This window comes from Oreochromis niloticus, linkage group LG22, assembly GCF_001858045.2.
Source record: "Oreochromis niloticus isolate F11D_XX linkage group LG22, O_niloticus_UMD_NMBU, whole genome shotgun sequence".
NCBI lineage: Eukaryota > Metazoa > Chordata > Actinopteri > Cichliformes > Cichlidae > Oreochromis > Oreochromis niloticus.
Genome location: NC_031985.2, coordinates 23087417 through 23110931, shown reverse-complemented (window position 1 = coordinate 23110931; position 23515 = coordinate 23087417). Strand labels below are relative to the sequence as shown.

The window sequence follows — 23515 nt, the reverse complement described above, 5'->3', positions numbered from 1 at the left end:
TTGAGTCACATCTGAAGCTAGAGCAAACACGGTGAATGCAACAAATGCCAATTCTGCGACCACAAATCAACACTCCAAAAATCTGATGATGAATAAGCCGCTGCGCTGCTGTGATGCTTAAATATCGCTTTGCATTAACAAAAGAGGATCACTACCCAACTTCACAGGCTAACACACGTCAGCGTCATTAATCTGAAGCCTTCACCATGACTCGTGCGAAGTGTAATCTGTAAACCTACCTTAAATTCCTTGATGCCATTGTAGATGCTGGCAGGAAGGATCCTGTTCTCCCCAGAGCTCCGTGCCTCAGTGACAATCTCGATGACCTGCTCCAGGGCACAGCGCATTCGGTGGAACACGGCGTCTTTGTTGATCCGCGCCGACTCACAGTCTGGGTGCCTCAGGCAAGTCTTTGGAAGGGATAAGATGTGAAATGTCAAACCCTACAAGCCTGTCGTGCTCTTCTGAACTTCTGTCATTTGTCATGTTTTGTCAACCACAGATAGTATTTTTCTTTTATGATGTGACTTTGGCTTTATTATTAACACTGATCAAAGTGGGCCAAAAATCTTGAGTCTTAAGAAACCCGAGAAGGCTTTAAATCTTTAAGGCGAACAGAATTTATAAACCTTGCCTCGAGGCTGTTGGTGGGCCAGGAGTTTACCTTGGAGGCTGTGAGGAGCATCATGGTGCACTTCTCCAGCACTGCTCTAGCTGCTGCCATCCGGGCTTTCTTCTTCTCATCCTTCAAGTCCTGCAGCGCAAACGCACACACACACCAGATGGCTTTGGGTGGCTTTACTTAAGTTACGGTGTCTTAGAACTCTCAGGGTGAGCAAGGGACATGAAGCATCAAAGCTATTCAACAAATCTTTCATGCTGTGTGAAGGGACGCCCGAACGAAACACAGATCCGTTTCCAAGTTATACGCATGAAACTTAATAGGTAAGCTGTCATCTATCAAAAAGAGATGCTACCGGAATAGAAAAGAACATACACTGTGGATGACCTGCCGCATCTTCTTTGTGTACTCCGCTCAGAAATAGGCAGCTTGAATTATGTAGATACTGGATTTGGAAAAGGCAGCTGAATCAACTCCTTTCTGGGCACTTCGCCATAGATTACAAAGACGGTGTGATTATCTGTCATTATTTTTGCCTCTGTGCGCGCCTGGCCTCAATAGATGAAGATGGTAGATTTTCTAAAGCAATGTGTGTGTGTGTGAGTGTTTGAGCTGGAGTTGACACTCACTCACTCACTCACACACACACACAAAACAGGGTGGCAAATGAGGGGAGAGAGCATTAGCAGCAACGAGGAGCGTTGGAGAGAGACGTGACGTGTGTGTCAAAACACGAGACCTGATGAAATTCAGAAAGAAGGATGGTCGATCCTCCCCTCCCTGCAGAGATATCGCAGCCGTTGCACTTTGCATCAACTTCTGCAGGCAAAGCGCTTTAGCTGCAGAGGCTGGATGTATGGATCAAAATAGGATTAGCAGTCTCTGACAGTACAAAGTTAGCTGCCTGAAGTTGGACTGTTTTTGAAGCTTTGAGCAAAAGTTTTGTCTTGCAAATTTGGATAGCTGATAAATTGCAAAGAGAAAGGACTGCTGAAAGCACAGCACGGAATCGTGTTGCAAACCGTATTTGTGAGATGTGAGTCATAACTGACCTGTGCATTTCTTTTATGGATTGAGACATTGGTTGGGAGAATAAATAGACACAGAAAGAGATGAAGAAACTTGACGGAAACAAAAGAAACCAGAGGAAGCCTTGTTACTCTGTAATTGTTTGATTTGCTGGGGAGTGTAAATATTTGACGCGTGTTATTGATTTGTTCTGAGTTTGCCGGCACATTCACAGTGTAGGTACATGAGGTTTTAAAGTGCAATTTCATCGCCTGCTTTCACATTCAGAAAATTGTGTTTACAAAATCAACGTTTGCTAGATTAGGCCGATATGAATAAACAAACATGTTTTTCAGTGTTGCAGAATTGAAAAGACTTCATGCTCATAAAGTGATACAAATTTGCAAACGTTTTCATTTAATGAGGGATTTTTTTTTTTTAAGTAAACTGAGGATTCTTATCCTCTTCAAGCAAAAATAACCAGATTGTGTTCCTTAAGATGCCACTCACATTCTGTCTGTCTCCCGTCAGGTGAGCAAACTCCACCATCTCGTTGCCAAACTGGCTGAAAATCTGAACAAATTCCTGGAAGGTGCTGACTCTTTCCAGGTGATCGAGCGTTACCAGAACCTGAAAGCAGGAAGAACATCAGAGTAGCACTGGAAATGGCCACATGGTTTGGTATCATAGGCAGTATAAAACCGGGGCATTGCTTTTGGGTTTGAAAAATGAAGCCACTGTGGAAGTGCTTTAAACCTGGATTCTACCTGAAGGCCACTGACATGTTTTACAAACACATGTCACACTCTGAACACGTGACAATCATGGGTGACAGTTTAGGATCAAGTAAATAAGGACTCAGTCAAAAGGCCTAGAGACAGGTCTGCAACCATTTGGCAACCACCAGTTGTGAGCAGTGTTTATTACGTCAACCAATAATTTTCATCCACGACCACTTTTTATGACAAAAACAAGACGATCACTTAATAAAAACAAATGCATGCGGTCAGATGCTATGTTGAAGTGTCCTGACACTTTCATCAATGAATAAAAACAAGATGAAAATGTTCTGAAAAGACAATTTCCAATTAGAACTAAGTTTGAATTGAAGGTGATCTAATCGGATGTAATCCCCTTTGTGCAGTAAGGTCAGACGCACACATTTAATCTGCTGTTGACACACAGGGTGGGAAGGACCCAAGCTCCTTGTTTGTCATCCACCATGGTAAAAACACAATACTAAAAATAAACAGAATTTGGAGGCTTAAATTATGACCAAACCTAAATGTAATTTTAGTCAAAAGACTAAGGCTAAAGCAAAACCAAAAACAGCTGTCAAAATTAACACCAGTTGTGAAGGAAAAACAAATATTCCCAGAGTTGTTGCTGAATGGTTGCTGAGGCGGTCGTGTGGAAAATGATTGCCAAAGTCGCAGTCATGCAGGTTGGCTAGGACCTGTAATTAGGGAAAAATAAGAAGTCCCCAGCCAGTTGGCAGATTACTTTGGTTGCTAGCATATTGATGTGGAAGAAATGGACTTCTCTACAAACACTGTCCAGCTACCCTGTGAGCTGTAGTGAAACTTCAGCCAACATGTTTAGAAAGGTGCAACTTTTATTTTTGAGGATGAAACTTCTCCATTTCTGATGCGCCTACCACTCGTACGAAAAACTACAGGAAACCACGGCAATCTGGTAGCAACCAAAGCAGTCACTAGGATGTCTTTGGTGTAGCACTTTCTTTGCAACCAACTTCATCTAGCAATAGCCACAAACCTTCAGGATCCACTGCCAGCAATGCCAACATTTACCAGTTGGGGACTAAAAATGTTTCCCATAACAACTGGTGGTATCATATGCAATGGCCAACAATCGAGCAATGAGTGCAAGACATCATACGAGAAACCTGAATTGAAGTTTGAGGGAAAATGCCTTGACATGACCTCTGTTAACAAGTTCCTCATGACTTTGTGGACTCAGTCACTCATTTCGTGTCATATTGAACAAAAAATTAAGTCCATTTTCAAATCTTAGCCAGTGGATACCGGAAGATTATCCATGGTAAGCTCATTGGCTATTGACAGGTGATAACCACTTAGCCAATGAGCAAGCCATTTCACACTCCTTGCTGCAGTCAGGTTTTTGAAACCAAAATGGCAAAACTTCATGGCAGCGACATTCATCTTTTATACTGTCTATGTTGATGAGAATATTAGTAGGGAGACTAAAAACATCATCTGCCATACTAGAGTTAATATACACTTTTTTTATTTCTGTCAACCTCATCCTGCCATTTGTTGCATTGACAGTTCAATGTGATAGAAGTATATCAGCAATATCTTCTTTAAATTCATTTGCATGACATTTATGCTAGGCAATGAGGCCATGCTAGCATACCGAGCATAAGCAGCTTTTATCCATGCCACGTAAAGAGGAGGAAGAGCTATAATTGCGTTTGCCAATAATGGAGAGCAGGGGGCTGTCGACTGTCTGTCGAAACGAGGCTAACCAGTCATGATTAGGGCCCGTTTCCATTCTTGGCTCAGTCTACAGAGCTACATCTGTATCACATTGTCTGGCTAAGAGCATAGCCAGGTACGACAGAGAGAGACAGTCTCTGGTTCTGCGTTTTTATGTGGTTGCTAAATGTGCTGTTTCCCTTCAATTACCTCCAGAGTACTTCTTCAGAGAGCCAGTGCTTATCTGTTAGGACATAAAGGACTCAGGATGGAGTTTGCTAGTGTGTGCGCGTGCGTGTGTGCACGTGCATGTGTGTGTATTTCTGTGTGGACCAAAACGTGTAGAAGATAAACAAAGCAAGAGAACCCATTCATGTGGTTATATGGCTATGGCTCACGTGCGTTATGGCTCACCTTGTTGCGTGATGTGATTATCTGTTTGATGACGATGCGGTCGGCCAGGACCAGGACTTTGGTGACAGAAGAGAGGAGCAATCGAGCAGCCTTCACCATCGCTGTCCTATCACTGAACACTGTGACACGTCCATCCAACTGGGACGGCAGGGCCGAGCCAACATCTGTCAGCTGGGCTATGGCATCACCTGTAAGGGACAGCGTGGGTCATCAATCCACAATGGTAGAACTTTAAACCATCTGAGATGATAACCTGTTTGACATTACTTCACCTGCAGATAAAGAGGAATGCTATATTAACCGTTATGAGTGTTCTTTTTCATTCTCATCCCCCCCCCAAAAAAAGCCTAATTTCTAAGAGTACGTTAAAATAAAAGGGAAATTTTACTGAATTTAATCTCTGAGATCAAACACAGCTTCACACATGAAAATTAAATATAGTTTGTTTTTTTCCTTAAGTGTAGACATCAGTTCTTTATAAGCTTGTGTATATTTTAATTATACCAACAGAGGTTTTTTTGCCATCCACCATCTGTTTTACAGTTTTTTTTTTCTACACCTCACCAAATACGTGAGCTGGAAACAAAAAGAAAACAGGTTATTTTGAAATGATCTATTGGCTGAGAAGCAGGGGGAAAAATAAAAAGTTCTGCTCGGTACAAGTCTGCTTTTTAAATGCTTTTAATGTGTTTATGTTATGTAAGAAGTCCAGTTCTAGTTGGGCTATATCCAGCAGCGACGTTTTTTGGACTTTTTAACTCTGTTTATAAAAACTGACAAACAGATTAGGCAGTGAAAGGTCAAGTCACACGGCCCAAAAGCTCACTTTGAAGAGGCCATGGAAACTTGGTTGGCCCTGAACACTTTCTGACTTGGTGTCAGGCTATCCAAAAAGGATCTTCTCCTATTTGTGGAGTCAGGCCCAGAACATGCTGCAGGGTTTACATATCCCATCTGGCCTGGAAGTACTCAGAAAGATTTGCAGGATGTGGCAGGAAGAAACACCTCTAGGGCTATTTTTCTGTTGCCTTCTGTCACTGAGATCTGGACCCAGATAGGAGGAAGAAATTGGACGGATGGACAGTCAATTGATCATGGCCTGTTAGTTATTACACTGTGTCATGTTCCTCCAGTGTGTCACTCTTCACCTCTGGCAGTAAAGTCTTGGACAGACTGGAACTTAGCACACTAGCATATCTGCTATTACAACCCAGCCCCCAACTTACTGGTATGCTTCCAATGTGACTTGTTTTAAGAGTTTTAAAAAAGTAGTTAGTTCAGATAATACTAATACATACACACACAAAAAATGCTTATATCACTAATAAATAAAGGAATTAACTGAGAAACTGACTTTATTCCAGCCTATGGTTTTTTATAGTCCACATACAACGGACCTGATGTTGTACCCAACTTTATTACAGTTGCACAATGATGTGTGCAATCTACTTAAAAGATTGCCGACGTCTAACACTCTGTCAGCTCCTTTAGATGATCAGATAACTATTTAGACAGATACGGTTAACAACACAAAAAGGACTCACAGCAGTGTTTCTCTCCGGCTGGGCGGTTGATCTGTGATTATGAGAAAGCTGCGAGCAGCTATACCAGAGGTCAAGCAATCAGCCAGTTCCGAATGGGCACACTTTGGAACAGACTCTGCACTAGAACTACCCCCAAAAGGGAAGAATGTAGAGTTATACAGAGCAGGCTGAAAACCCATTACCAAAATATCCTCTATCAAGAGGAAAATGTACAGAGTTAAGAAATCTCAGCAAGAGTTCAGAGTTCAGAAAGGAAAGGGAAGGGGATAGGTCGCTATCAAGTGCTGCAGCTTAGCTGTCCATTATGTTTGGCTGGTCCTTTAAAAGAAGCTGCAGTGAGGAACTGATTGCATCCGACAGGCTGCTTTTCAGTGCCAGCTCTGCTAACCAGTTAAAACATTTGAGGCCCGCCTCACAAAGAATGCTGCACAACCCCCCCATGACCACGACCAGGGTGGATAACAGAGGCCTAATCCAACTCTCGCCTCTCCATTAGCAGAATATAAATTGTGCTCGGCGCAGATTTTCATAATCTTGAGTTGAAATCAAACCTATCCTACTAAGCCTTTACGTGTCAAATCTATCTGTTCATGTACAAAGCAGTGTTGCCCTACACAAAAAGTTGTTTGCTGTGTGAATGAATTCTTTTGTTTCCTGAATGATCGACTCATTATTGATAAGTGAAAACCTGACCGTGTAATCAGTGATATGCTGGTATATTGCCTGACTCCATGGATGGCAATGGATCAGGCACATTACACTTAGAATTTTGTATAATCCCACTTTCAACTACATAACAACTTTCAAAATGAATATGTACCCCACCACCTCAGTTGTACTGTGTCTAGTGCAGGCTAGTGCAAGTGATAACAACTATCTAAACTAAGGGTTGTGAGAACATTTGGAATCTGATATCTGACAGGAAGCCAGAGAGTGTATAGGTGCCAACACTGCTGTAGCCGTGTTTCTGTGTCATTCATACATCATATGCTACTTAGATAAAACATTTTGATTGTTTACTCATTCTCATCCTGATCCCAGCTACCCTTCTTTGACATCTTGGGAAGAAAGGGAAAGGCAGAAATCACGAAATGTGAGAATGACACTAAGAAACTGAGTGAAACTGACAGAGACAGAGATCCGGCACAGATTGCCTTCACTGACCTGCCTCATTGGATCCCTGCGACGCGCCGATGATGGGTAGCATCTAATTAAACTAGTGCTTTCAGCCTGCTTTTATTTCATTCATTACAGCGCACACAAGGCTGAAGCCTGCCTGATTAAACTCTCCCTGCGGCTAGGTATTAGAGAAATGTCAGTCCTTCACTAACTAGCCCTTCTTTCTCCCAGAGACTTTAACAAAATCTAAGAGAAAAGACCTTTTTTATCATCCCTCAAGATGTCTCCATTATTTATTTTTTTTTAAAAGTCAGAGACTAGAAAAAAAAGGGGGGAAAAAGTTTTTTTAATCAGGGAACAATTGTACAGACTGTCAGTATAAGTATGAGGGAAAACTGTGAAAACACCTCCATGAGAGGAAAGCAAGAACTGGAATAAATTAGTCACAGTGGGCAAGCAACACACACGCACACACAGGTGCACACATACACTTTACTTGGTTTTACCTCAGCGCACGCAGCTTCACAAACACACACACTTTCTCATCAGTCTATTCTCCTCCTCCCACCAGCGCTCTCTTTGTTTGAGTTTTAGCCGTCTTTACAAATCAGCACTGTGAGAGGATTAAAGCTACACAAGCTGGTTCCCACAACATAAACCTATTATCACGGTGTTGAGGCTAAATTCTTATCCGCTGCGATATTGTTTCCGGTTTGCTCTGTAGAAGGCTAAATGAGGTCCTTGTTTTGTCTGATAAGATTGCGAGAGTTGGCAGAGATGAAGAAAAGTTACACTTGCAAGTGATAACAACTATCTAAACTAAGGGTTGTGAGAACATTTGGACTGACAGGAAGCCAGAGAGTGTATATTTTTAGACAGGATCTTAAAAGGCAATACAAGGGGAAGTGCTAAAAACAGTGGGAAAAGCAAATCTCTCACAAAAATATCACCTCGTCTTTCCCATCTTCAGTTAGAGCTAACAGTTCGCTCTTTCTTGTCTTTTAACACTGGTGGCTACTTTTTTGACCTCTCCAAAGACTCCTCGCATCTCTTTGTAGTTTTCAGGGAGCAACAAGAAGACCCCAGGTACAGGCTTCAGTGTCAACAGATATGTTATGCATTTATAGCTTAGTCATAAATAAATAAATAAATAAAAAGACAGTAGCCTTGCAATGAGCGGGAAGAAAAAAATAAATAACTGAAAATGAGACTGGTAACCTGTCCAGGGTGTACCTTGCCTTTTGCCCTATGATAGCTGGGATAGCCCCCGATCCTGATAAGAGGAAGGATGGATGGATGGATGGATGGATGGATGGATGGATAAAAAAAAATGAGGGCTTTCCTGGTTGGTGGCAACCTTTCTTCAAACAACTGTCTGTCAGACAGACTGGTGAAGGTTTACAAACAAATGCCATTTAATTGCCAACACGTTGCAATCAGTCTGAGTCAGTCTGAGCTGAGGAACACAACTCGTCTGCAACTCGTCTCCTTACAACGGGAGACAATCAACTTTTTCTTGTTATAGTCCTACATAAAAAAAGTAGTTGCAGATTGTGTAAGTCAGCAACTATGTCACTATTTCTGGAGGAATTTCTGTTTCAAATGTATGAGAATCAGACTGGACTCTGAATGTAAGTAATTAATGTGAATTTCTGTGTATGTAGACAGCAACAGATTTTCAAAAGATGGTACCAGATTTACAGTTTGTGCTGATTTATCACTGTAAACTGCTGTATTATCGAAAACAGACTGCATGTAAACACAACCCAAACTGATACCAGACTAGCTGCGTCTGACTGCGAGTGGTCGCAAACTTCGATCCTCTTTTCAAAGCCATTACTTCAAAAATCAAAGAGATTACAAGCTGGGGCAGGGACAAAATATTGACCATGTGCTATAGTCTCCAACCACTGTCATCAGTAGTGTGACTGTACCATAAGTCACACATGGAGGGAAAAGGCGAGTGGGTTGCAAAGCAGCTTGCAGCATCTCAACAATGAAATGGAGGCTAAAGCAGGTTTAAATAGCATGCATATGAAATTTACCGAAAAGCAGAGCTGGCACTAATATCAGCTGCTATCAAATGATGTACATCGATTGCATGCCGAGCTTGACTTGGCGGCCAGCCTGAACTGATGCCACCCTCAGTTTTTACACTCAATATCTCATTCATTCATCCAAACAAATCTGCTCCGATCTGCTCAGGGTTATGAAGAAATGGATTGCACTGCATCCCAGGAGAGAGGGCAACTATTAAATGCTCAACTCAACTCAACTCCAGGACCTCATGAGCATGTTTTAGAAATTGGGCTGAAACCCTCTGAGATGTTCAGCATGATACCTTTATCAGGACAAAATCCCATTAGGGTATCCAGTATTATATAATCTGTAGTATTGCTACTACTACTAATACCACTAATCTTAATATAATGATTGTAGTGTATGTTTGTATGTCTGTGCCTTAAGTCCTCCAAGACACATGAATTATTATGGATGAAACTTTCTATGTAAACTTCCAAGGACACCAGGATTATCCACATCGATATAGCTTTTGGGAAGAATATTTACAGAACACTTTACAAATGTAGAGATGTTAGTAGAGAGAATCTCTCTTTAGAGCTGCAGCCGTGGAGAGAAATCAACACAGAAAAGGTCAAATAATATAAATCGATGGGAAAATATGATTGGTTCTTCACACAGGTTACAAATATTTATCTGCATAACAAAGAAACTATCAATTTCTGTCTGAGGTGCTGAATATTAGGGAAACTCCAACCCTTTTAATCTCACCAACAGCCTGCTGCATAAAGTCTCCAATTGCCTTCTATCAGAATCCATTATGCAGTGCTTCCCAAGCCCACATAGACACATTAATTCCCTCACTCTACACAGCACCCTTGGGTGCAGCAGCACTTTTTCATATTTTACTTCCAACCTAATAACAGCAATGTCTTTAGAGCACTCTGGAGGTCCTCTGGTGTAATACTGTTTGACAGCCAGGCTGTTCAGACTAATCGAAATTTGATAAAATTTGATAAGACTGAAGCCTGAAGGTGATGCTCGATGCTTTATGAAACTGTCGTTGGTTGTCTTAACAAAACACTGATGAGAAGCCTGCAGCTTATTGGATAACCAGGTCAATACACCCTCAGTGGAAAAACCGAGCATCATAAAGCAACGACCAAGTTTACTACAGGAAAATACAGGATCCATCACGAAGAAGCCTTTAGGATAAAAAAAACACTTACTTTTTACATCAAACACATAAAAAGGAGTGAAAGCTAGAAAACAAACACTCCACTATGTGTTGCGTTTATGTGCAGCAGTTCAGTAAAAATGTCAAGTAAAAACGAGGCCCAACCAAAGATGCTCACCTGCTCTGCGAGCTTCGAAGCAGGCTTGACCCATCTCATCCTTCAGCTCCTGGTTCTCTGCGGCGATGGCCTCCCCGACTGCTACAAAACGCCCCACTGCTACACTCACCGCCTGGCCCACCCTGTGTATAGCTGCCAGGGTGCGCTCTGACTTCTTTGGCTTGTCTTTGTGGTTGATCAGAGTGGTGATCTGCAAGAATGTGTGGAGAAAGGAAAAACAGGAAAGCAGGACAGCCTTGTTAGAAAACAGATTCAGCTGTAATTCTTGTGCTTTCATTTAAAAACAGAAAGAAGGGGGTAAATCTTTGAGCAACGGGCCACCTGACAACTGAATATCACGATGTATCTCACATTTTTTGAGGCTGCAATTATCCTATAGCATATACCATCTTCTATAAACCATATATAGCATCTGCCATATGCATCTGTGGGACATGCACCCAGTACGATAGAAGACCAGTTACAAACACCAGTTTGCTCGTGTTTACACACATCTTCTGTGACCTATACACAGAAACGCGTGCACAGAGACAAGTCAGGTGGGTCCTTTAGTGGTAATTGAGAATATTAATAATAAATGAGCTGGGCCAATTATCATCCATTATTTATTGATCGCTTCTATTCTCTCCAGTTGTTAGCATCATCATCACTTTGAGTAGGTGGCTACGAATGAGGGGCACGTGTGTGTGGCAAACCATTTGGGTCAGGAAATGGCAGGTGGTGATTTTAATTGGTCTATGGCTGTAGGTGGTCCAAGTAGGGGGGGCGCTTTTGTGCTAAAGTCTTTGAGGGGCTGCAGAACCTATGCTGGCTCTGCTGAGTTCAGATGGCTGAACAAACAGCATCCTGACACAGGAATGTTACGCAGCAGGTTGTGGATTTTCCTCTGCCAAAAGATTCTGAATGGGACCCTTTGAAATGTGACCTGATAGATTTGAACGACTGTAACACATTTAAATACCAGATGTCTTGAAAAGCTGCTGTTTTTCTTAAATTAAAAAACAAAAACCAAAACCCACAAGTGTATCATCAAGCAAACTGTTACTTTCTTACTCATACATTAAGGTGTGAAATGCATTCAGCGTGACTATCAATGACCAGCCCCTTCTCATTCTGTGCAGGATTCTTTAATGTTCGCTCAGATTTCCCAACATTCACTTCAATTATCTTTTTTTTTTAACATTTTTTGTACATTGCAAATAATTTTAAAATATGTGTTTTCTGCAGCTTTTTCCTGTACAAAACACATATCTAGAACAGGTAGATAATCTAAACCTGTGAAAAAATACTTACGTACTTCACACATTTACAAATATTTATCTGCATGACAAATAAACTATACATTTCTGTGTAAGACTTATACAGAAAAATTCAGCCTTACTGTATAATCTAAGTATCTGTGTAGATAAATCCAAACTTGGTATTAGTATTAAGCAATCAAAACTGTGCTTCGGCAGTTCATTTCAATGGAGTGGGACAATGGAGCTCTTTTCCTTGAAGAGGTGCTCCTTTGAAACATTGCGTGGAACATTTTGTCATGTAACTTGTAATTTATTTTGCTGTCTTATTTTAAGATTTTATTGCTGTTCACTTCGGTACAACCTATTCTTCTTTTTCAATGTGCTGATTCACTCAAGTCACTCAATTTAGATTTGATTAACTTCAGCACCAGGGAGATAAAACAAAGAATTTTACAACAAAACTGCCCGTAAAGACAATTTTAGTGTTTTATTCTAGTTTGTGCACACTGTACACAACCTGTCGATTTATTTATTTTTTTATCATTTCCTTACAACACAAAATAGGACAAGGATGCATGTGTGTGTGTGTCCTTTTTTCCCCCTTTGAGTGCTGCTTATTGTTCAGTGATTTGTGTTACTTTGACCCTTTTGCACTCCAACACATTTGGGGGTTATCCTTTCATTTTAGTGTCCTCTGTGGGTTACACAAAGGTAGAATGTCGAGGTAGAACATGTCCAGCATTTCATTCAGACTGTTTCTCAGACCCTCATGATGACTTGGATGTCTTTCGTTTGCTCAAAGAAAATACTAAAAATATATTTTACTTGAAGACAGAGTACCTTGATAATAATTATCACGATTACATTTCCACTACATAATCTTAAGCAAGGATTTTCTTCTACCTGCCCCACTGCAGGGTGGGCAGTCAGCAGCTTGAAGCGCTCCTTTGTAAACCTACAACCAGCTTTATGTGCCAAACAGCACATCCAACAAGGCCACAAAGTTGAGTAGTTAGTTTAAGCACCACAATATACAAGCAAAACACACATCACCTGGATTTGTTCAACAGAGCTATACTGGAAGGTATAAAAGATGATATCTTGTCCCTCCATTGTAATGATAATAACTTATATCAACAGAAAGAGGGAACGACATTGCAGTTCTGACAATGTCAAAAATTTATACGTAAACATTCACCAGCCACTTAATTAGCTACACCAGCTTATTAATGCAAATCTAATCAGCCAATCTCAAGGCAGCAACTCAATGTATTTAGGCAGGTAGACATAATAAGAAAGCACAGTGACTCAAATAACTACTCATTAGAACCAAGGCAGAGGATCTCTGAATGTACAGCATGTCAAACTTTGAAGCACATGGGCTACAGCAGCTGGAAATTGAGACTGCAATTCACACAGCCCAAAATTGGATATTAGAGGATTGAAAAAATGTTGTCTAGTCTGATGAATCTCAACATTCAAATGGAAAAGTGAGAATTTTGGCATAAACAACATGAAAGCATGAATTCATCCTGTCTTGTATCAACGGTTCCGGCTGATACAAGTGTAATGGTGCGGATCACGTTTTCTTGTCACCCTTGGAACCAGCTGAACATTGTTTGGACATCAGACCCTACCTGAGTATTGTGCTGAACATGCCCATCTCTTTATAATCACAGTGTGCTCACCTTCTGATGGTTGCTTCCAGCAGGATAATACTGCATCTCAATCCAAAAGATCATCTTTGAGATTTTGTTGGAACAGGAGATTTATATCATGGATGTGCAACCGATGAATCTGCAGTAACTGTGTGATGCTATCACCTATATATACGGGCCAAAACCTCTGAGGACTGGTTCCACTACCTTGTTGAAGCTATACAATAAGGAATTAAAGCAGTTCTGAAGGCAAAAGAGGGTCCAACCCAGTACTAATAAAGTGGTCTCTGAATATATATACGCTATTGGTTTCACATGATAAGCTGTACTGGCAGCTACAAGGCTGAAATAAATCATCTGTGCCTTGATTCTCTGTTGTTTTTCTCTACACATACCCCTCTTTCACTTGTCACAGTTTTTCCCCTCATTCTCCATCCGCTGACACACTATTGTTTTCAAGCAAGATCATGACCCTGAAGCGCTCTTAAAGCCCTTCTTTTAGTCTGTCACTCGTCACTTTATATATTGCCTTAGTACAAGAGGCTCTCTTCCTGCGAGCCTAGTGTTTTTCACTGAGTCATCCACACAGAGTGGGATACTCCTTAGGAAAAAAGGAAAGGGAAAAAAAAAAACCAGTGCCGTCTGGCTGGACATTATGCAGCCTATCAGAAGATATTAGATCACTGTGACACATGATTCACATCTACGTCATTAGGAGACTGTTGTTCAATATTAAGTGGAGTTCATGTTATACAACAGACCTAATTGCTGCTTTTGTGATGTAAAATGCATTTCTGATGACTAAAGCGTTTCCTCAGCAGGGTGCATGCATGTCTGCACAACACGGTGCGTATGTTTTTCCTAAAAGACTTGTACAAGGAAAGGGACGTGAACAGACACGGCACAAATCCAAAAACAAGCTTCCGATCATGGCGAGAGTACAATGGAGGGAGTTAGACTTTCAAGTGAGAGCAGGAGAGGAAGAGAAAGTGACAGAGGGAAACTGTGAAACAGACAGAGTGAAACCAAAAGAAGGTTAAAAGTGACACCGAAAGACACCTCCAGTACAGAGTTTCCTGTGTTAACAAAAAAAGCTGCAGCTGAGGTTAAAAAAAGTTGAACAAATTTAACATGGCGGGTCTCTGAGAAGCAAATAGAGACGAAAAGATCTCGGCGAATCACAAAGGGAGAGTTGGATTTCCTCCATTAGGGATTACTAGATGGGTACGTTTACTGGGCTGTGCAAACAGGAACAGAGCAGGGTGGAGAAAGCATAATATTGATACAGTGCCATCGCAGAAGAGAGGCCTCTGTGTTTGTGTATGTGTCAGAGGACACTTGACACATACACAGAGGGAGGAGAGTTCATTTTACATTTGGTCGTTAAAATTTTTCAAAAAAGATTCAATTTTCAGGTTTTTGAAAAAACAAAATGGCAATTTTTAGGTGTTTTAACTTATAGCTACTGGAAATCCAGTGGATACTTTTGCATCCCAAACCTCACCTTCATATGACTTTATATTGAGGCCCATTTATAGAAATTACCATAGACCTGAGCAATACTTTCTGATGCCTTGAAGAATTAAAACTATTTTGAGGTCAAAGGTTATGATTTGACTGCATTTTACACACCTGAATATTCCCTTACATTTTCAGCCTTCTTCACTTCATTCCTCTGAAACACACACACACACGCACACACACACACACAGAGCTGTGTCTGAATGCCAATGAGCACTGTGAACCAAGCAGCATCGGCCCAAAGCCTCCAAACCCCACCAAAGATTTACATAGTATGAAATCCAATGAATGAGCACAAATGTTGCTCTAGATGAAAAAGTCAAAAACCCTGACAGATCTTTTTATGGACAGGGATAACTGAATACCTCTGCAACCTAAAAAAACCCTCCACATACTCCCTCCTGTAATAGTTGAGTCCTTGCGCTTTACTGGCGTGAATACTGAAGGCTTTGCTGTGGAGGAAAAACAGCTTAATCTTCCATGTGACTTGATGAATGCGTGGAGCCAGGTTGCAATGCACATGTTGCTATTTGAAGTGGTCCATTTACCCTTGGTACTCTCTTACATACAGTGTGTACAGTACACACAGAGTTCTGTATACACGTTTTCCCCTCTCACAGTAACACAGCAGAGCCTCTCCTCTGGTTCGCAACCAGTTAATTCCAAACCATTTACCTCTCTTCTCTTGTGAATAATTACGATAGCAATTACAAGGTCATAAAAGAAATGATAACAGCATACTCTTAGCAACACAATACACAGAGTCCACCCACTGGTAAGCAGGAAATCTAGACTAACACCTCAAGGACACAGTGACTGACTATAAATCAGAGGGTAACAAAAGCTGGGAACATTTGTGGCTGCTTCCCGTGGCTACTGACTGAATGGCAGTACTAGGTGAAAGTTTGGCATTATCTGAGTCATTCTTTTCTTTTTCTCTGCCTGTTTTTTTTGTCCTCCCCCCCTCTGTTCTCATTGAGATGTATGAACGTCTAGATAAATGGGTGTTGCTGTGGAGGAGAAATCGAATTTACTCAAAACAGATCAATTCAGAGCCTCTTCTCCGATGGCAAATTTGCATCAATCTTGTCATTTAATAAAAGCAAAGGCAGCAAGATAAACGTGAGCGTGAACAAGCTGATCCTACAGGCCTGATGGGGCCCTATTAAACACACATTGTTGACATTTATTACAATAATTGCTTGCTCGGCAAGTGTTGTGTTGGTCTCCTTATTTGTCTAATTTATATCTGTGCTTCTAAGCTTCACTTTCCCTCCTGATAAAGGGAACTTATCTGAAGCAAAGAGACTTTTTTCTAGAGTTTAGACAGAAATGGCTACAAATCCAGCTCAAGGTTCAAGGTTCTTTATTTGTCACATGCATAGTTATACAAGTATAACATACAGTGAAATGTATCCTGACACGGAACTACAGCTCATGGAACTATGTGGGAAAAAAAAAAATATCCATCCATGTGTGGTGACAGCAGAGCTCTTTTCCCCTTTTTTGTCCCTGTAAGCATTTGCATGCATATTTGCAGATACAGGTATTTGATTTGCTGGAGAACTGCTGCATGTTTTTTTTTTTTCTTTATGGGCACAAAAGAACGAGGTGACAGCTCGTGAAAAGAGAAGCGGATGAGATGGAAAGAACTAAAAAGAGAGTTTTGACATCTTGGTCATATTTACCTGCTGAATGGATGAAAATGAGTTTTGTTGTGTTTTTTCCTTTAATCTGACTGCCTTTTTGTGTGTGTCCTTGTTGATATGTAAAGAAAAAAAATACGTTCCATCTGTTAAAACTTTGGCAGCCTTCTGTTTGTGTACGCCTAAGATTGTATCTCTCATTAAATAGACTCTACAGCCTATGGATCACTGTGAAATGGGAAAAAGAACACTTCCAGGTCTCATTTCAGCCTATTACAGCACAAAGGAATCATTGTTGCGAGGAGTACTGCACCCAAAAGGACGCCATAAGTGTTTGTGTTTTCCACTAGTCCACCCCCGTCTTTGAATATGAACAGTGGTACCCTTGAAAAATCCAAGTTTCAGTTCGGTCTTTAGTGATGCAAGGAGAGACGTGGCTGGTTGTTCACTCAGGACAGCGAGAGAGAGAAGAAGAGAAGGGAAAAAAACATAAGAGGAAAGGGATGAAAGTCGCAGTGAACATGCGCTTTAATGGGTGAGCAATTCCTTCCAAATTGGCCGCAAGCAGACAGGAGTTCGATGCTGCGCTGGTCGACTGCCAGACTCTAAAATATGAAGAGATGAAAAGAGAGACAAGGGAGTTGGAAGTAGCGCGAACGCAGATAGATGAGGAGAGGTGAAGGGAAGAAAAGAATAAAGTCGAGGACATGTCACATCTACATCGCTCTTTACCTAGTCTTTATTTCTTCCTCAATGAACACCTACAGTCATCCTCTCTTTCACACTTCCTTCCTTTGTGACTTTAGAAGTCTTTCGTCTCCCCTTCTACCTCCATCCCTCTCTTCTTTACACTCCTTCTGTGTGCAGCAAGTGATTTTAGTCTGTCCCTAGAGCTGCCATGCTGCAGTACATACAGTACAGTAACAGCTTGCAGTGCTTAAGCTGCATCCTTAAGGGTACACTGTACATGTGCATAACTGCACCATCCTACTCTTACACTGCATTAACACATTACTTAGACAGCATATGCGCATTCATCCCTTGTGATTTCAATGTACAAGTGATTAAACTAAGCGCACACACTGACTGGGAAATTGGCCCATATGGATATGGACCGTCTTCAGGACAGCACCGGTCATTACTAAACACAAACACTGTAAAACAATGGCCAGTGGCCAGTTAACAGGAATATTCTGCAATAATGTGTCATGCCCACGTCTAGCAAAGATATAAAAACACTTACAGCTGCCTACAAATACAATAGTAGGCGCTACAGAGTCAGCTAATGGCAGCAAAATTCACCTTTCGCACCAGAGGCTTTTTGTGGTGGACCTTGTTAAATTACAACCACAAGGCTGCAGTTCAATTTAGCATTAAAGCCGAGCTAAACCACATCCATATGTAGTCTTGACTAGTCATGCATTCTTTGGGAATTAGACCACATATGCAGAGCTATTTTCATTTAGCACACTCACACCTGCAGGAACCATCACACCTACTGTACCACAAGTCTGTCTGTGCTATATAACACCCTGAGGAGTGTAAATTTTAATCTTTATACTCTTTTTAAAGCCTTATTTTGGCACCATGCCAAACTACTTGTACTGTAAGGAAAAGTAACAGAAGCGAGGAAGAACACTGCAGCTTAAAGAAGTTAATAAGCCCTCGAATCGAGGCTGGAATATCCATCCGTCTGTCCGTCCATGGTTATTTTGTAGAGGTAATATGAATACTATATAACTGTCACTTAAAGATGTGTATTATTACTCTTTATAACATGTAAGTGCGTAGGGGAAGATCAGTCATAAAAACAGAGGAGAACAAAGTGACAGAAAAAGTAGGTCTTATCAGCACACACAGCTGTGCTTGCTGTAATGAACTTGCAGAGGTCACGGGGAAAGCTACAGGTTTATGACCTTGGAAATCTTTTTCGGAGACCAACTTCAGATCAGTTCGATTTGGTGGCCCCATTAAAAGCTCCCGAAGCCAGAGAGGCCAGCCTTCAGACCAGAACCTCAGTTTACGCCTGCTGATGCCTCCCTTGTCACAAAATGTACGTCACGAGCCGAAAGCACAAGACTGTGAGCGTGACTGTGTCTCTAGAGGGATCCCTACACTCCATCGATGTGGGAGCACAGGGATTCCCAGATGGCACTGAGCTCACAGAGGGAGACGATTACAACAACGGGAAAAGATGAGATTTTCTGAAACAGACTGTGTTAAGACCGGCCTCTGAAGTGAGCCAAACAGAATCCTATTACTATTACTAATAACACAACATCTGGTAAAATTTTAATTCCTTCGAGAATGACAAATGTAAGCCATAAAATTTCATAATAAAGACATGATTACAGTACAGTTTTATAGAGTCAGTAAATGTTGGTATTGGATTGCTGCCCATAGCATTTATCGAGATTTTTTACACCTGGCGCCTCGGGTCATTTTGATGGAACAGTTCAAAATTTTGTAAAATAACTGCATCTTCCTGAACTTTTGTACTTTTACTGTTATGTTGGCAAGAAAGGGAAGTTGCTGGTTCTAGCAAACGAACCGATTCTCACCTCCACAAATTGTCCTCAAAAGGTTCCAGTATCTAGATTTTTGTTATTTTCGGACAAAGCCAATGTAGCTGGTTCCTTTGCTTCCAGTGTTTATACTGAACTAAGCTGACAACCTGTCAAACTGGCTTTGAACTGAGCATTCCCTGTTGTGGTGAATACCAGGGCTCCCTCAGTGTATTTTTATATAATTCTGTTATTATTGCTCAAGCGAGCTATAATAAGTTGGGGTTTTTTTGTTTTACACAGTCATGTTTTCTTGTTTGTGTCGAAGTTGTTAAATCTGTAACTCACTGTGTTACTTTCCTTTGTTTGATTAAAGTCTAGACGTGAGTGACGAAGGTCACGAGTCAGAAGCCGAGAACACGGCATGAACCGTAGCCCACTCGGTCATGTATGCCAACAGAGATGAAGCTGATGAGACAGACAAGCGTGCGGGGACACTGATGGAGGTAGACAGGGAGAAGTGGGGGCGTAATGAGGCTTGCAGATGCAGAGGCAGGCAAACAGAAAGAAGGGCTCTTTGACAGTAAAGACAACCTGAACAGAATACAGTGTAGCAGTTGAATGAGGTTGGATTTCCATCAGACTGTACCCCATCTGAGTTGTATGAGAAAAGGGCACTCTTTGGCCTTCAAGCTCTCGCTTAGCAATGAGAGGTGACATTTGAATATGTGGACAGACAGATTGAATCCACAGCAAACATCAGCAAGAAAGGTTATCGCTGATGAATAAAAACTAGCTGCATCCCACTGTGTTTAAGCAGCTGCTCAAGAAGGACAATAGAGTATCGTGTCTGCTTAGTGACTGAATGGCAAAGTGCGTTTGTCACAGGCTGTCTTATTTTATGTTTTATTGTCAGGAAAAAAAAATATATATGCGCTAAAATATGATATATTCATGCTACAAATCTTTAAAACAAACAAAAAAAAAAAATCATGAAAATGGTCTGGAGTTGAAGTACAGTGCAGTTTTCATTTCATCCATAAATTTCCATCACTGCAAAATGAATATAAACAGTTCATTGAATCCTTTTCTCATTGCACGCCGTTCAGATTTCCAGAAAAAAAAAAAGTTTGCACATTAAAAAGAAAGCAGCTGTGAAAAATAAATCTAACCTTGCCAAATCTCTTGTTTTTTTGAGGTAATTCTTACCCTTTTTTTGATAATTAAAGACTGGTGTGTTTTCATCATCACTGTAAAGTAGTCAGATGGCTCCATTTGCAGAGTGCACAAAAAAAAAAAAAGACATTGCTGTCTAAATGGTAGTTTTAGTGGACGCAGTTTTTCCAACTTGGACTTTGATGAAAAACCTATACAGTAACCAGAGTGTACGCTGCAATTTTAGTGGGCTAACTTCCACTCTCCACATGATTCAGTGAGTAAAACAGCTTGTGTACAAGTGTGACTGTTAAGATGGAGCCTCTGTGTGTGCTCCAAGCAACACTGGACTTCTGACATGAGGAAAAGGGCGGTAAATACAATGGTGCTTAAAACGCATCCCTTTCTCCTCTGACCACTGTAGCATGCCAAGGCCGCAATGTCTGCATAGCTGCATAGCGGTAGAGAATGGCAGCTACTCAAACACAAACACACGCAGCTCGCATTCAAAAGAACACAATACATCTTTTCATTCCTCTTGCTCACGTAATTCGGTGGATAGTCGGTGGGAGGGAGACAGAGAGAGAGGGAGGGAGAGAGAAATGGAGAGAGACAAAGAGAAAGTCAGCGAGTGGGGTCAACCAAGGAGAGCAGAGAGGTGATCTGAACATAGTGTAACTGTTGGGTCAAACTCACTCCGGCTGTCTCAACTGTTCACCTCCTCCCCCACCTCTCCTTCAGTGTACCTGGGGGATGTAGCCTAGGATACATGTGTACTGCGGGGGTTAGCACCCAGTACAGAACTCCCCGAGGCGGCGGCTCATCTCATTTCCTAACCTTTTCTTCCTGACTGGTGCACTCATATGTTAGGTTTCAAAATGTACCAAAATTTCATTTCTTTTCTACGACAGAAATTCATAAAGATTGACATGATGGTTGCTCTGCATTTTAGTACTTTTATGTTCCAATCAGTTATCAAAAGTATTTATTCTTCTTTTCATCCCTTCTACATAATGACACAGCAACTGTTTGCAAATGCATTAAAAAGGAGAACTGAAATATCCTATTGGCATAAGTATGCATACATTTTACTCGCTACTTAACGGAAGCACTTTTAGCAGTGATAAAATTTGTCAGTCTCTGCAGAAATATTTTTTTCGTGCTGACGTCGAGTCTCTCGTTGGGGCACTCAGGGACATTGACAGACTTGTACCTACGCTTTCTCCAGCATCGTCTTAGCTGTGTCGGTAGGCTCGATGTAAAGCAAACTAATAAAACACCAAAGTCGCACAGCTTTTATATCGATGAGGCCTGATGGCTTTAATATGTAAGCGGAAACATGGTACTTTAAAGGACATTTAATAACTCAATTAAAACATTTCCCTTTACCGTATGTGCAAAACATATGTGAACAGCAAAGGGGTACAAATACATTAGAAACTGAATAAGTATTCTGGCACATTGTGTTTAATAAACTAAACTTGTTTTTGACTCAGATTATTTTAGGTTACCATGGCTTTCCTATTAAAGCTGAGGCGGCATGCAGCACTTGACAAGTCAACTGAAATGTTGCCTTGTATGACTCACGGAAACATGTCAGACAGCGGACTTTTTTCCCCCCTCTCCTTATAGTTTTTGCACTTGCTGCACAACAGCAAGCGCTGCTGCAGTGTGCAATTGCGCATCATCAGTTTTTGTGTGTGAAAGGAACTCAGCCTTGGCTAGATTAGCTGACTCTGCAGGGAGCCCTTTGAATACAATAAAAAAAAAAAAAAATGCAAATATGTTTTACTGGACAAAGAACTTGAAGCAATTAAACAAGGGGGTGAATCAATCAAAAATATTTTTAATGCTGACTACACAGATTTCTTTAAAACTTGTTTTTTTTGGCTCGGCCTCAAAAACAACCCCAAAAACTACATTTATTAGATGTTCCATAAATCATCTTTTTTCAACTGTTCCCTTTAGGGGTCTCTGCGATGGTTCACCTACCTCCATCTCGCTCTCCCTCCTCCTCTGTCACACCAACCCTGTGCAAGTCCTCCTTCACTACATCCACAAACCTTCTCTGAGGTTTTCCTCTTTTCCTACTGCCTGGCAGCTCCATCTTCACCATCCTTCCTCTCCATATGTCCAGACCATCTCAGCCTTGCCTCTCTAGCTTTAACTCCAAACCTCTCAACCTGAGCTGTCTATTTGATGTACTGTTCATTCTGGTCACTCCCAATAAAATCCTTCTAAATCCTTCCCTAAAACCACGCATCATAGTCTCACTACAGTCTAGTAAATCATCCCTTTCACTCCTGCTGCTATCCTTCTATCATAAATCCCCCCTGACACTTATCTCTACCTACTGTCTGTTGCTTTGGATAGTTGACCCCAGGTATTTAAACTCAGTCACCTTCAATACCTCTGCTCTTTGCATATTCATCTTTTTTTCATTTTACCTGTCTTGCTTCTACTGACTTTCATTTCTCTTCTCTCCAGAGCATACCTCCAGCACTCCAGGTTGTCTTTTACCAGCTCCCTACCCTCACTACAGATCACTATGCCGTGTGCAAACATCATAGTCCAATGACACTCCTGCTTGACCTCATGTGTCAGCCTGTCCATCACCATGTCAAACAAGCAGCGGCTCAGAGCCGATCCCTGATGTAATCCCACCCCCACCTTGAACACATCTGTCCCTTCTGCCACATACCACAACACTCTTCACACCCTTTGATATTGTTCTATCATGTTCCCAAAATTAAACAAAGCAAAAGTGAAATGTTAGAATTAAACATCTTTGGATTCTAGTCTGAGGTCCTCTTGCTTATTTTGCAGTCGGTATGATTACGAAGAGCAAGTGGGTCCACATTGTATCAGTGTGACAGTTAATCAGATCTGTCTGGCCGCGCGTATGCAGAGTAAAGCAGAGCAGCCGAATAGATTGCATGGCTGGCACACAGTAGACAAACCAATAAACTGAGCTCATATTTTCCAAGGGACCATTCACTGTCAAATAAACGACAAATATAATCCCACTTATTGCCTGGAATTATTGCTTGGCATCGATCCTCCGTGTTCTGCCACGGTTCAAGTGTTCAAAGCTGCTCTGAAACCTCTCAGAGACAGATTTCCAAATAGAGGGATGGAAGCATGGCCCGGGGTTTCCAGATTACATTTTTGTGATTGTTTCACATGAAGAAGCATTTATCTCTGGGGCTTTGCAGCAGACTGGCTTAGTGTGTGTGTGCCATTGTTGGGC

At 41.3% G+C, this 23515-nt stretch overlaps 1 protein-coding gene across 2 annotated transcripts in view; it reads right to left on the bottom strand.

Moving 5' to 3' along the window:
• Positions 1-23515, bottom strand: part of ctnnal1 (catenin (cadherin-associated protein), alpha-like 1) — a 55282-nt gene that overhangs the window by 15972 nt on the left and 15795 nt on the right. For both annotated transcript variants that reach the window (XM_019350378.2, XM_003444036.5), the window contains exons 2-6: positions 10541-10730; positions 4504-4691; positions 2141-2260; positions 665-754; positions 240-410 (exon numbers count right to left, since the gene is read on the bottom strand). In XM_019350378.2, coding sequence (XP_019205923.1) covers positions 240-410; positions 665-754; positions 2141-2260; positions 4504-4691; positions 10541-10730 — 759 coding nt within the window. The remainder of the gene's footprint in view (positions 1-239; positions 411-664; positions 755-2140; positions 2261-4503; positions 4692-10540; positions 10731-23515) is intronic.